Source organism: Triturus cristatus, chromosome 7 (assembly GCF_964204655.1).
Source record: "Triturus cristatus chromosome 7, aTriCri1.1, whole genome shotgun sequence".
In the NCBI taxonomy this organism is placed as follows: Eukaryota; Metazoa; Chordata; class Amphibia; order Caudata; family Salamandridae; genus Triturus; species Triturus cristatus.
This window is the reverse complement of record NC_140590.1, coordinates 239763211-239775512: the sequence shown is the minus strand read 5'-3', so window position 1 is coordinate 239775512 and position 12302 is coordinate 239763211. Positions and strand designations below refer to the sequence as shown.

At 41.8% G+C, this 12302-nt stretch overlaps 1 protein-coding gene across 1 annotated transcript in view; it reads left to right on the top strand.

The window, feature by feature from the left end:
• The window catches only part of LOC146809306 (myeloperoxidase-like), a 184145-nt gene that overhangs the window by 108770 nt on the left and 63073 nt on the right, over nucleotides 1–12302 (top strand). Inside the window, exon 7 of the mRNA XM_085614336.1 lies at nucleotides 6848–7163. Within this exon, the coding sequence (XP_085470462.1) occupies nucleotides 6848–7163 (316 nt within the window). The remainder of the gene's footprint in view (nucleotides 1–6847; nucleotides 7164–12302) is intronic.

Genomic DNA, 12302 nt, shown 5'->3' with positions numbered 1-12302 from the left:
CTATTGCAAGGGAGTAGAGTTAGTAAAAGTCCCCGCTTTCCCCTATCTAGGGGTTCTTTTTGATGACCAACTCACTTGGCGCACTCAGCATGTCCATAAAAAGAATGTGCTAGCTAGAGCATCGGGGCATACTCTAGACTTTGCTAAAAGACTAGGATCCAAACCGCTCCCCGCACTCATGAGGAATTGGGAGCGGGCTTTATCTCTGACCAGATCGTGGCTGCGCCTTTAATACGTTGGCTGAGAATTTGGGCCCAAACGACCCCTAACCTAAACCAACTGATCATCCAAGACTGCCTTACCCTAGAAAAGGTGTTAGAGATTCCTTGGTTGAAAAATATTAAGGACCAAATGGAAATCCTTGGCTGCCCAGACTTATTTTTGAGTCCTATTTCTCTAGGTAAACTGGCCAGTAGAGACGTCAAGCAACAGTTCCTGGACAGACGAAAGGGACTAAGGGAGGAGAACAAACTGAAAAAACCCATGGTGAGAAGATTTGTCACACTGAGCCTGGACCTACATATGCAACCATATCTATCTTATATTAATAAACCATACAATCTCTTTGTTCTAACAAGATTTAGATTGAATATGGTTCCCTGGCTACTAGCCTTCCCTAGGCTAGGTTTAGGGAGGGCACACTAAAACCCTGCCCCTGTGACAACTTCTCGGAGCAAGACACCTTCCATATATTGTTTTTCTGCAAATATTACAATCCATTGCACAGAAAGTTTATCCTCCCTTTGCTTAGAAGTTGTAACTTCGTACAGGTTAGGCCGGCGACATTAGCGTCACCTCTGGTCTGTTTTGGTGTAGCCAGTTTTCTATTAGGGGCGATTAGATTTAGGTTCATGCTATGTAATTTTAAAAAAAATATAACATATTTCTATTCTCTGTATGTTGCAGTCCTGTTTAATATGACTTTTTCTCTTATTTTTAGGTGTAAATATGAGCAAGGGTATGTGGGGCAAATTGTATTTTATTCTGTACTCTCAGGTTGAACTATGTTATGCTGGTTGATCTCTTATTCATGTTTTGTCATGGTTCTTATGATATGTGTTTTAACTCTCTATGAACTGCCATATTATATGATGGTGTGCTTCTTATTTTGCTGTTCCCAATGGGGGCTGCAGATTATTAACTTTGTCTTGAGTAGGATTTTATGATATTTTTTATTGTTTTACTTTTATGGCTTTAAGTAGCAGAATAAAGTTAATTTTGGCTGACTGACTAGTCTTGAATAACCCTTCCCCTAAGAACTTGAAAAGGTGGAATTCCAGTTACACAATACAGAGTATTGCGATAAGACTATAACATGGCTCTGACAGCATCCATCACATCCACCCTCTCAATGATTGCTCCTCTGACACATTCATTTATCAATCTGTTAGCCCGCTCTACTTCACAATTACTTTGCTGCTGATAAAGACTACGGGCCATATGTAGGAAGCCCAATACCGGTCGGTAACGGCCGATTTTCGGTAAATATCCCGTTACCGACCGGTATTCAGGCTTTTGGTATGTAGGGGGCACATTTCAGGATTCGGTAATTTACCGAATCGGTAAAATTACAGATTCGGTAATTTTACCGATTCGGTAAATACCGAATCCTGAAACGATATGTAGGGGGAGTGTGTGGTTGTTGTGGGGATTCGTTATTTACCACCAACTAAAAGTTGGTGGTAAATGACGAATGGCTGTGAAAAAGCATGTTTTTGCACTTTGAAGTGTGCAATGTGGCAGACATACATGCCCTTAGGGCATGTATGTGTGCCACATGTGCACACATGCAGGAATCAGGGGTGCAACAGGGTGTCACTGTGACACCCTGCCACCCTTGATTGTGCTCCCCCCATTACCGAATCGGTATTTACCGATTCGGTAATGGTAACTGGCTTCCCATTGATTCCTATGGGCCTCCTGGCCCATAGGAATCAATGGGAAGCCAGTTACCATTACCGAATCGGTAAATACCGATTCTAAATTACCGACCCATTCCGAATCGGTAAATATTACCGATGGATTACCTACATAGCATTTACCACTTCATAAATACTGAATCGGTAAAATTCGGTATTTATGAAGTGGTAAATGTTAGGCCACCTACATATGGCCCTACATCTTTTGTGCTTGATAACAGCATCAAAATGTCACCATGTCTTCTGAAAGAAATGTTACTCCATTGTCGGAAATCACCTCTGATGAAAACCCTCTCTTGAAAAAAGATATCCAGATAGATGATTACAGTTTTATTAGAGCATTTTTCACAAATGTTACTTTAATCCATCTGGATAAATGGTCTACTAAAACTATGGTAAAACACTGGTTATTATGAGGCAATCTACTAAATGGACCAAGGGAATCCAGACTTACTCTACCCCATATTTTCTCTGGGCTGCCACTGCTACCATGGGAGGTGTTGCACTCTTGACACCTTTATCATTTTTCAAACATGTTGAACATTTCTTGACCACACTCTACACGTCCAGCCCAATAACTGGCCACCAATAGATTTTCCTTAATCCTTTTTTGGTTAAGCATCATGCCTAAATGCCCTTTATGATTTAGTTGCATCAATGAATCTCTTACATTACATGCTGGTTTTAATTTGTCCTCCCTGAACAACAGACCCGCTTCAAGTGATTATTCAGCCTGTAACTTGCTGTAAGGTTGTAAAGTCAAGGGTAAGTTTTTTTTCTCTGGGCCACCCGTTTGTCATGTATTCTATCATCTTTGTCAGAATGCTATCTTGGCTCAATTCTTCCCTCCAGACTTCTTCACTATTACATTTATATTATGCCAAACAATATTTGCCACCAAGCAATCTTCATCCTGTATGTCCTCTGATTGTATTTCAAGATCATTTTGAGGGGACAGGAGATGTGGCAGACAATTAGCTTTTATATTCCTGCCCCTAGGACTGTATTGTACCTCAAATGATATATTACAAAAGCTTCACACTCAATCTGACCAATCTGGCAGCAGCTCCCGTAAATGAACATTAGCCACTAATGATCAGAATGAAAGGCTTGTGATCAGTTTGTAACAGATATGTTGTTCCCCACACAAAAGCCTTGAATCTTTCCACTGCCCACACACAAGCCAGCATTTCTCTTTCAATTACTGAATGAAGACATTCTTATGGTTTAAGTGTGCATGAGGCAAAAGTAAGGATACGCTCATAGTGCCTTTGTTTTGTGATAGTACAGCCCCCAAACCTACCCCACTGGTATCAACTTTCATAAACAATTGTTTCCCAGGCGCATAAAGAGACAATGAAGCATTGGTTAATTCCTTCTTGATTGTAAGCAAAGACTGCTCTTGAACCTCCTCCCAAACAAATTTTGGATACTTTTTTAGGAATCTGAGCAAAGGCTCTGCTTTAGTGGCAAAACTATGAATAAACTTAGCATAAAATTCACACATGCCAAAGAAAGCTTGGAGTTGCTTTTTATCTGCAGGCGTGTTGGCTTCCTCAATAGCTTTGAGTAACCTGGGTCATGGTGCAATGAGCTCTCCAGATACCATGTGACCCAGGTATTCAACTTTATCCACTCCGAACTACATTTGTTCCTCCTTAATCTCAAACCCCTGGTTCTGAGTGGAGTGCACACAAGACAGCATTTAATCTGTGTATGTGCTCAGTGTCATTTTCAGCATAGACTAGAATGTCGTCCTGGAAAACCAAGACTTCATTCAAATCCTTCAAAACTTCTCCAATTACTCGTTGAAAAACAGCTACCACTGACGTTAGGCAAAACGACATCCTGCAAAATTGGAATTCCCCTGGTGGCATTACTAATACTATGAGGTGCCTAGACTCCTCTGCTAGTACCACTTGCTGATAAGCAGATTTCATATCCAGCTTACAAAAGCACTTGGCACCATTTAATGTGTGATTCTTCTCCTCAATACAAGGCAAAGGATTCTAATCCATCCATAGAGCCTTATTAAGGCTCCTCAAGTCTGTGCACATCCTTAACTCATAATTTTTCTTGCAAGATACTTCGATCGGAGACAACCATATGGATAACTCCACTGGTTCTATGACGCCATCATGGCATAGTTGTGAAATTAGGTCATCCAATTTGCCTTTAATGCTTAGAGGAATGCATCTAAGTTTATGTTTGACCAGCATGCAATTTTCTTTTAATTTAACAATATGTTCGAATCCAATCAACTTTCCTAATTTGTCTTCAAACATGTCCTCCAATACCAACTTCAGGTCATTACTACTACTAGGAGTATTACCGTCATCCACCAGCAGTATTTGGTCAGTATGCCCCGGTTTTAAAATAATTCCCAAACACCCTTGGTGATGCCACCCCAGCATGCCAGGACCATGTTGTGACACATGGACTTTTCCCTGAACATATACCCAGTTTTGCTTTTCCCTGAACTTCTCAGCCCCCAAATTGTATTATTGCATAGAAAAACACCTTCCAGATCAATTATTTCACCATTGTACCCAAAGGGTCCAATAACTGGAATTTCTAACTAATCAGTAAAATTCTTATTAGTTTACGCATCTTTAAAAAAAATGGTTATCTTTGAACCTGAATCAGTTAGCAATAGCAACGTTTTATCATTAATGGCATAATTTTCTACAGGATCTCTCAATTTAGGTAAATCATTCTCATGAACTCTAACACATAGAGGCATATTATCCCTACTGTGGACCAAATCATGTCCCTCATCCACAATGTTCACATTGTTGTTACCTGCCTGAGAAGGGCACACTCGAGTAAAATGGCCAGATGTGCCATATTTGAGACACTTGACCCACAGCAGGACAGTACTTGAATGAGGCCCCATGAAGCTTTGAAGCACAACGAAAATATGCACCACCTCAACTAAATGTTTTCTTCTTATCAGGCAATTTAGTGACAGTAGGCTTGATAGGTTTCACTAGGAGTACTGAATCTTCAGTGTCCTTATTCAATTATTTGAGTGAGTCTTTTGAGTCTTGCATACTATTAGCAATATCAACCACAACCTCAAGCAATGGATTCTTGCAGGTCAGTGGACGTTCCTGTATTCTCTTGTTGGTTACCAGTTGGTCTCTGATAAGCTGATCAGTGAATGTTCCAAATTCACACTTAGCTAATGCTCGCAATGAGGCTACATAAGTGTCAATAGATTCTGCAGAAAAGAACTGGTGCTTTCTGAGAATTAAGTTTGGTGGTTTACAGAAATGTTCCTCAAGTTTTGCTACTCCTAATTCATACTCATCCATATCGTCCGTTAGTAGATCATATAAGTGTGCAAATACTTCCTGGGCTTCTATGTACAGAGAATGATCCAACAGACACTTTTTCCTTTCAGGTTTAAATTGAAAACCATCAACTGTGCCCAAAAAGGCATTAAACACTCTGAACCATTCTTTCCAAGACACAGGCGGTTCCCCTGGAGATTGCTGAAAAGGTGCAGGAGGATTGATGCATTGGATTCTACATTTTTACCACTAAATAAATAAGACTGTATATATTGTGGTAGAGAAAAGAAAAAAGATTGCAAAATATAGAAAATGTTTTAATTGTAAAATAGCATAGAGCTTGTATCCTGAAATTATAGTCGAGTCACTTGTCCAAAGAGCCAGCAAATAACAAAAATCAAAACAACAGTTTAAAACTTACAGAATTCTTGAAATACTGTGTTGCATGACTCTGAGACAGTCCTGGGTCAAGCAAACAACATGGCTGCCGCAGAAAACAACCAATGAATGGAGTGTATAGCGATGTGGTCACTGTCAGGCTTATTTAACTTTCCTGACCTTGTTTTGTGACCAAAATGGTCGCTGAGTATGCGCGATAATACGCACATGCTCACATGCGCACATGCGCATGGGGTGGCTGCTCCAACAGACAAAGTGCAAGTTGGTGGCGAATTATGGGTAGAGCTTCCTTCCCTCTGTGGAAGTCCTCTGAATGGGCACACTCAGCCGCAGCAGCAAATTGTTGCAGAGAAATGCGGCGCGGCAGCAAAATGACACTGGCACACATACACTCGCCTCAGTAAACTGGGTTTGATCGTCACCAGTGTTAAAAGGTTAAGGAAGGCCGTGGCAGTTGTAGAAATCTTTATTGAAGATACAAGTAACGGGCAACCACCATCCTGAATAGAGTCCTTCTCTCTCCTTCGTCCCCGATCTCCAGCCATCCTGGAATGCGGTCAAAGATCCATACTCCAGCCCAAGACCTGGAGACAAACGAGCACAAGGAATAACAGGACACAACAGAGACATCCACTGTCTCCCCATCCAGAAGAGATGCCAGTTCAAAATCCTCAGGCACGCCTACAAAACCCTCCACGACGCAGGACCTGCCTACATCAACCCTCGACTAAACTTCAACCAACCCTCTAGACACCTGCGCTCCTCTTCATTCACCCTCACACACACACCCCACATCCGTTGAAGCCGCAGCAGGGGATGCTCCTTCTCCTACATTGTTGCCAAGACCTGGACCGACCTTCCCCTCCAGCTCTGTCAGACTTCAGAAAGAGACTCAAAACCTGGCTCTTCGACTGAGACACAGCGCCCAGATACCGCTACGGGTGACTGTGTTGTGCTTTACAAATGCTGTTTGATTGATTGATTACTTTCATCATATTATCTTATTATCAGTGTGATTTCCCTGAAACAGAGGACCCTAATGTTAATATACATTTAAATACCTCTGTTTATTAAGTAACATTTGCAATATCCGCTTAGCCTTTTTTTGGTTCACTCTCTGAGCTCTCAGGTTATGAATACCATCAATGTTCTTCACTAGATGTCATGTTAAATTGAATATGGTGGACTGATATAACATTAACTGCTCACATAATCTATAATATGGTTTTTCAGATACCGCCAAACGATCCAATGGGTGATAGAAGGGGCAACTGCATTGCCCTATTTCGCACTGGTCCAGCGTGCCCCACTGAAACAATAGTCAGAGAGCAACTGAATGGCTTAACCTCCTTCATTGATGCCGGCATGGTGTATGGAAGTACACCCTCTACAGCTGACAAGCTAAGGAATAAGACCAATGATCTGGGGCTGCTAGCTGTCAACAATAGGTTTCAGGATGGAACCAGACCATTTCTGCCCTTTGAAGCTAACCCAAATAGTGCATGCGCATCCATCAATGCAACTTTGGGAATTCCATGTTTCAGTGCTGGTAAGATCTATCATTGCAATCATGAAATGTACTACCATGTTCAGTACTTAGTCTAAATAACCAAGATATTATCAATGGGATCATCTGCTACAATGAAAGTGTTACAGTTATAGATATTCCAATAAATAGATCTTGTGATTTATGTATGTGACTTATTTAGTATGAATATAGCTACAAGGCAATTCAGCACTGCACACTATAAGGATTTTACAGAAAGTAGCACAGACAGGAGCAAGTGGTGGTGACAGAGTTGCTAGAGAGCACACAGGGATGGTCGGACTCTGAGGAGTGAGTCAAAGGTGCACATGGGAAAAGTACAACCTCTTTAGGGGATCTTCCGCATCCTAGTGGTGTTGCGGAAAGGTGTTATATTGTGGAAAAAGAGTAGCACCTGGTAGGTGTTGACTGAGACCGCATTCTATGACTTAGAAGCATAGCAAGATAGCAACTGGCATCTTGTCTTTGGAGTTCTGTGGATCCTACAGTCACTAGCCAGCAGAGTGTTTATTCCATCGAGATAACAAAAATCCAGAGGTTGCTAGGCTTTCCAGATCCAGTGGTTGCTAGGCTCCAGATCCAGCCTGGATTGCAGCAAGAAAATAGATCGGGCGATTGATCTCATAAACACTTGAAACTTACCGATAGATATGTGTGAACCCCATGTATGTGTCTCTGATGTAGCTGCTATTAAGTCGACTTCATGTACAGGTTCAAAAACCTTGGCAAGAGACTGTTGCCTAGAAGCGGGGTGGTGGTGTTCAGATCTATTGGAACCCTTCTGGATCAGCTACACTCTGTTTTTCTGGTATGGTATGAAGTGTTGCAGGATGTTGCTATTGAAAGTCATTTATGCTGTGAGGGTGTTAAGTAGCTCTAAATATTTGTTGGTGTTGAAATAAGTTGTGAGATCAAGCAGGAATTTTAAGCAGGCATTGATATTTTCACCAGAATGTAGCGGGGGGCCTTGAACTTTATGACTTCATCCCCCTGCAAACTAGAACTGCAGAAGACCACTGCAATTTCAGGTTAAAAACTTTTGTTCCTGAAACATACTGTTCAAACAGCTCTTCTCCTTCTGTTGTGGACTGATGTGAGGTGTTGGACTGGTGTGAGGTTTATCTGCACTATCAGCATCAAGAGAATATGTAATAAGAATATTGAGCATTAGCAAAGCCAATTGGTTTCGCCTATGTGAGAGCTATTGGCTTTGCCAATATCTGTTAGTCATGTTGTCCACCAGCGTGGCTATTGTTCTGCGTGGCTAAAAGTTAGTGGTGTGGAGTACACTAAAGTGGCATAGAGGAGAGTGGCATGGAGAAGAGTGGCGTAGACAGGAGTGGCATAGATTGGAGTGGCATAGAGTAGAGTGGTGTAGAGTAGAGTGGCATAAAAGAGAGTGCAATAGAGTTAAGTGGAGTAGAGTGTCGTAGAGTAGACTGCTGTAAAGTAGGGTGGCATAGAGTGGGGTGAAGTAGTGGAGAGGCATAGAGTAGTGGAGAGTAAAGAGACATGGAGTGGTGCAGAATGGAATGGCGTGGTGTAGAGTAGAGTAGAGTGATGCAGAGTGGCCTGGAGTACAGTGATGTAGAATAGAGTGGCATCAAGTGATGAAGAGTAAAATGGCATAGAGTAGAGTGGCATAGAATGTCATTGAGTGGCTTAGAGTAGACTGGTTTAGAGTTAGGTGGCCTAGAGTGGTGTGGCATACAGTGGAATGGCATAGAGTGCCATACAGTGGTTTGGCATGACATGGAGTGGTGTAGAGTGGAGTGGCATGGAGTTGGTGTAAAGTGAAGGGTAGTGTCGCCGAGTAGCAAAGGCTGGAGTGGAGTGGACTGCCGTAGAGTGGTGTAGAGAAGAGTAGATTGGTATAGAGGTGATTGGCATAGAGGACGTAGAGTGGCATAGAGTGGAGTAGAGTGATGTAGAGAAGTGATGTAGGCTGGAGTGGCGTAGAGTGGTGTGAAGTGGCACAGAGTGGTGTGGAGTAAAGTGGAGTGGCTTAGAGTGGAATATCATGGAGTACAGTGGCTTAGAATAGAGTGGAGAGACAGAGGGGCATGGAGTGGCGCAGAGAGGCATGCAGTGGCATAGACTGGCATAGAGTGGTATATAGTGGCATAGGGAGGTGTAGCATAGAGTAGAGTGGCATAGAGAGTCACAGAATAGAGGGGAGTGGAGTGGTGTAGAGCGGGTTGGCATAGAGTAGAGTGGCATGGAATGGAATGGCATAGAGTGGAGCGGCGTAAAGTGCCATAGAGTGGTATTGAGTGGAGTGACCTGGAGTGGATTAGAGTGGAGTGGCATAGATTAGAGTGCATAGAGTAGAGTGCAGTAGAGTAGAGTGGAGATGTGTACAGAGGCATGGAGTGGAGTGGCATAGAGAGAAGTAGCATAGAGCAGATTGGTGTAGATTAGTATAGTTGTGGGCGTTAGCAACTAAAGCATCAATAAAGACAGCAGATAAAGTTAACAAAAACATAAATAAGAAAGTGCATGCCTGTGTTAAATTTAGGAAAGCCTATTGCTTGTCCAGGAATAATAGCCAAACCGCTTATAAAACAATAGTGCATTGTAAAAAATGACGAAGAACAAAGACAAGAAAGAACACATGTACTTTGTCCACGCTCCAGGGAGGAGCTAGAACACGGAAGGAAGGGAAGCCTACAGAAGCCTACCAATAAAAAAAATGAGACTGGCAACAAGAATAACTAAAACCGGCCGCAAAAATAACTAATAGTATGCTGTTTGGCAGGTTGTTATTCCACTGATTAATAAACAATACGTCTCGCAGCACATCGCATGCGCTGTGTAGGCGAGAACAAAACAAAAGTTACAATTTCTTAATGACATTTCTAGATGTGTATTATTGTTAATATGAGCATCGATTGATTTTAGAGATTGGAATTCTAAAATAAAAGTTACATTTTTCAGTTTCTTCTATTAGTGAATGTCATCAAGACATTTACTAGGTACCTGAATAAGAAAGAGACACAATTTGAGGCTACAGTAGCTAAAAGTCAAAAGTTTAATAAGAGCAATAGCAGTGCAAATGGGGCTCACTTCGCCCATGAGGTAGTGCATGTTCATTCATGAATCCTCTCGTGTACTTTTATTTGATTGTTCAGTCATTATGTGCTTGTTTTCCTTGCTCTCTTTTTTCTTTTTCTATTACCCGGTTTTAGAATGTTTTCAACAAAGAAATTCTCATTTAGGAGGTCAATAAATATTATATTGATTCACAGAATCAAGAATAGTGGGATTTTGCCCGCAGAAATATGATGTGCTTACACAGCGTATCCACCTTTTGGGTGCATTTTCCAGATGAACGATTACTCATGATTTGAGGGTGTATTTTTTCCAAACATGAATGTATTTTTTGTGAATATTCACATATTACGTGAAATCTATTTCACCTGTATCTTGAATAAATTTTGGCTGAACAAAAAACGTAGGGGCAGATTTATAAGCCCCTTGCGCCACTTTTGCGTCACTTTTAACATGGGAAAAGTGATGCAAAAGTGGCGCAAGGGGCTTATAAATCTGCCCCGTAGTGTAGGATACCAGCAGAATACTGTTTCGAGGAGTAAATACCTTGCTCTGCAAAACAGCTTCTACTTGAACCCATCTCAAGTTGGCAAAATCACACACAAATGTTGTACATTTCGCAAACAACAAAATTTCTCTTGGAAGGGTACACTTATTTATTTTCATACTTCAAAATGGTTACTAGTGTGAGTACTTATGAAAACCTGCAACAATTGCAGAACCCTAGAAGTACTCAGGTGGGTCTTATATGCTCTTAAATTGACGGTTATCTAATTTTGACTACCTAATTATATGAACTTGTTTGCAATCACACTTGACCTGAATTGACTTAACTCAAGCTCTAACAGACACATGCATCAATGTTGGCTTTTGCGATTTCTTAATTGCGGTGTTTAAGGAATTGCAATTAAGGAATAGCAAAAGCATATGCATGTAGAAATCCCTTAAAAAATAGCAATTTCTAAACATTCCTAGAGGCCCCTAGGAATTAATGGGAAGAAATTCTCAATTTGTGATTCTCAATTAGAGACTCGCAAATTGAGAATGCAATTTCAAGAGTGCCAGGGTATCAAAAGGACACCCTGTTGCACCCCTAAAATCTGCATATGAGTACATCTTGCACACACAGTGCATTTTTCAAAGTTTTTGCAAATTACCATGAAGTTCAACCTCATGGTAATTTGCTCCCCCTATTAGCGAAATCGGTAGTTTTTTTACTTTAATGTATTGCATTTAAGGAATCTGAATTTGCGATTCCTTAAATGCAATCGCAATTTAAGTAATCGCAATTTAGAGATTAAATGTAAAAATGTAAATGTCAAGGTACTTATAGAGCGCACTGTCACCAGATGGCCACCTTGCAGTGTTGCCTTTGCGGTTTCCTGGCACTGATACTCATACCGCTGTGGAACCCCTCCCGGCTTTCCCTGTGAGGTGTCCACTACTGGGCACCCCCAGGGTGAAGCCAGGCATTCTTAGTGCTGTTGGGGCCAGTGTGGAGGCTAAGCAAGCTATTGCCCAGAGTTGCAGCGTGGGGCCTGTGATTAGAATAGGCACTGAGGTGAGAATAGACAGGTCCGAGGAAATTGAGCCCGAGCCCCGCCAAGGCGGGAATTGAACCCTGGTCCCTGGCCAGAACTCTGCTTCAGGGTCTGCCACTCTAACCATTGAGCCACACTCCTTACACACTACTTAAATTGCGATTTTTGCATTTGGGATGATGCATCCCAAATGCAAAAATACCGGTCGCAAAGGGGCAGATTCTGAGAATCTGCCCGTTTGCGACCGGTTTTTCTTTTGATGCATGAGCCTGAATGTCACATACCCTAATTAAGAGTGGCCTGGTAATTCTATTTGGCCCAGTAAATATAGTTGCTGGGTCCATAGGAATTATGGGGCAGATTTACAAGAAACTGACACACCTCTGCGTTATAGCAGAGATGCGTAAGTTTACTTACGTCGTGCAAAAAAAACCTTGCGCCACAGTGGATGCGTTGCATTCACAATGCAGCGCACATGGTGCAAGGATTGAAAGATGAGTCACGCATCTGTTGGCGCAAAGGTCACGCATTGCTGGAATCGTTTTGCAAG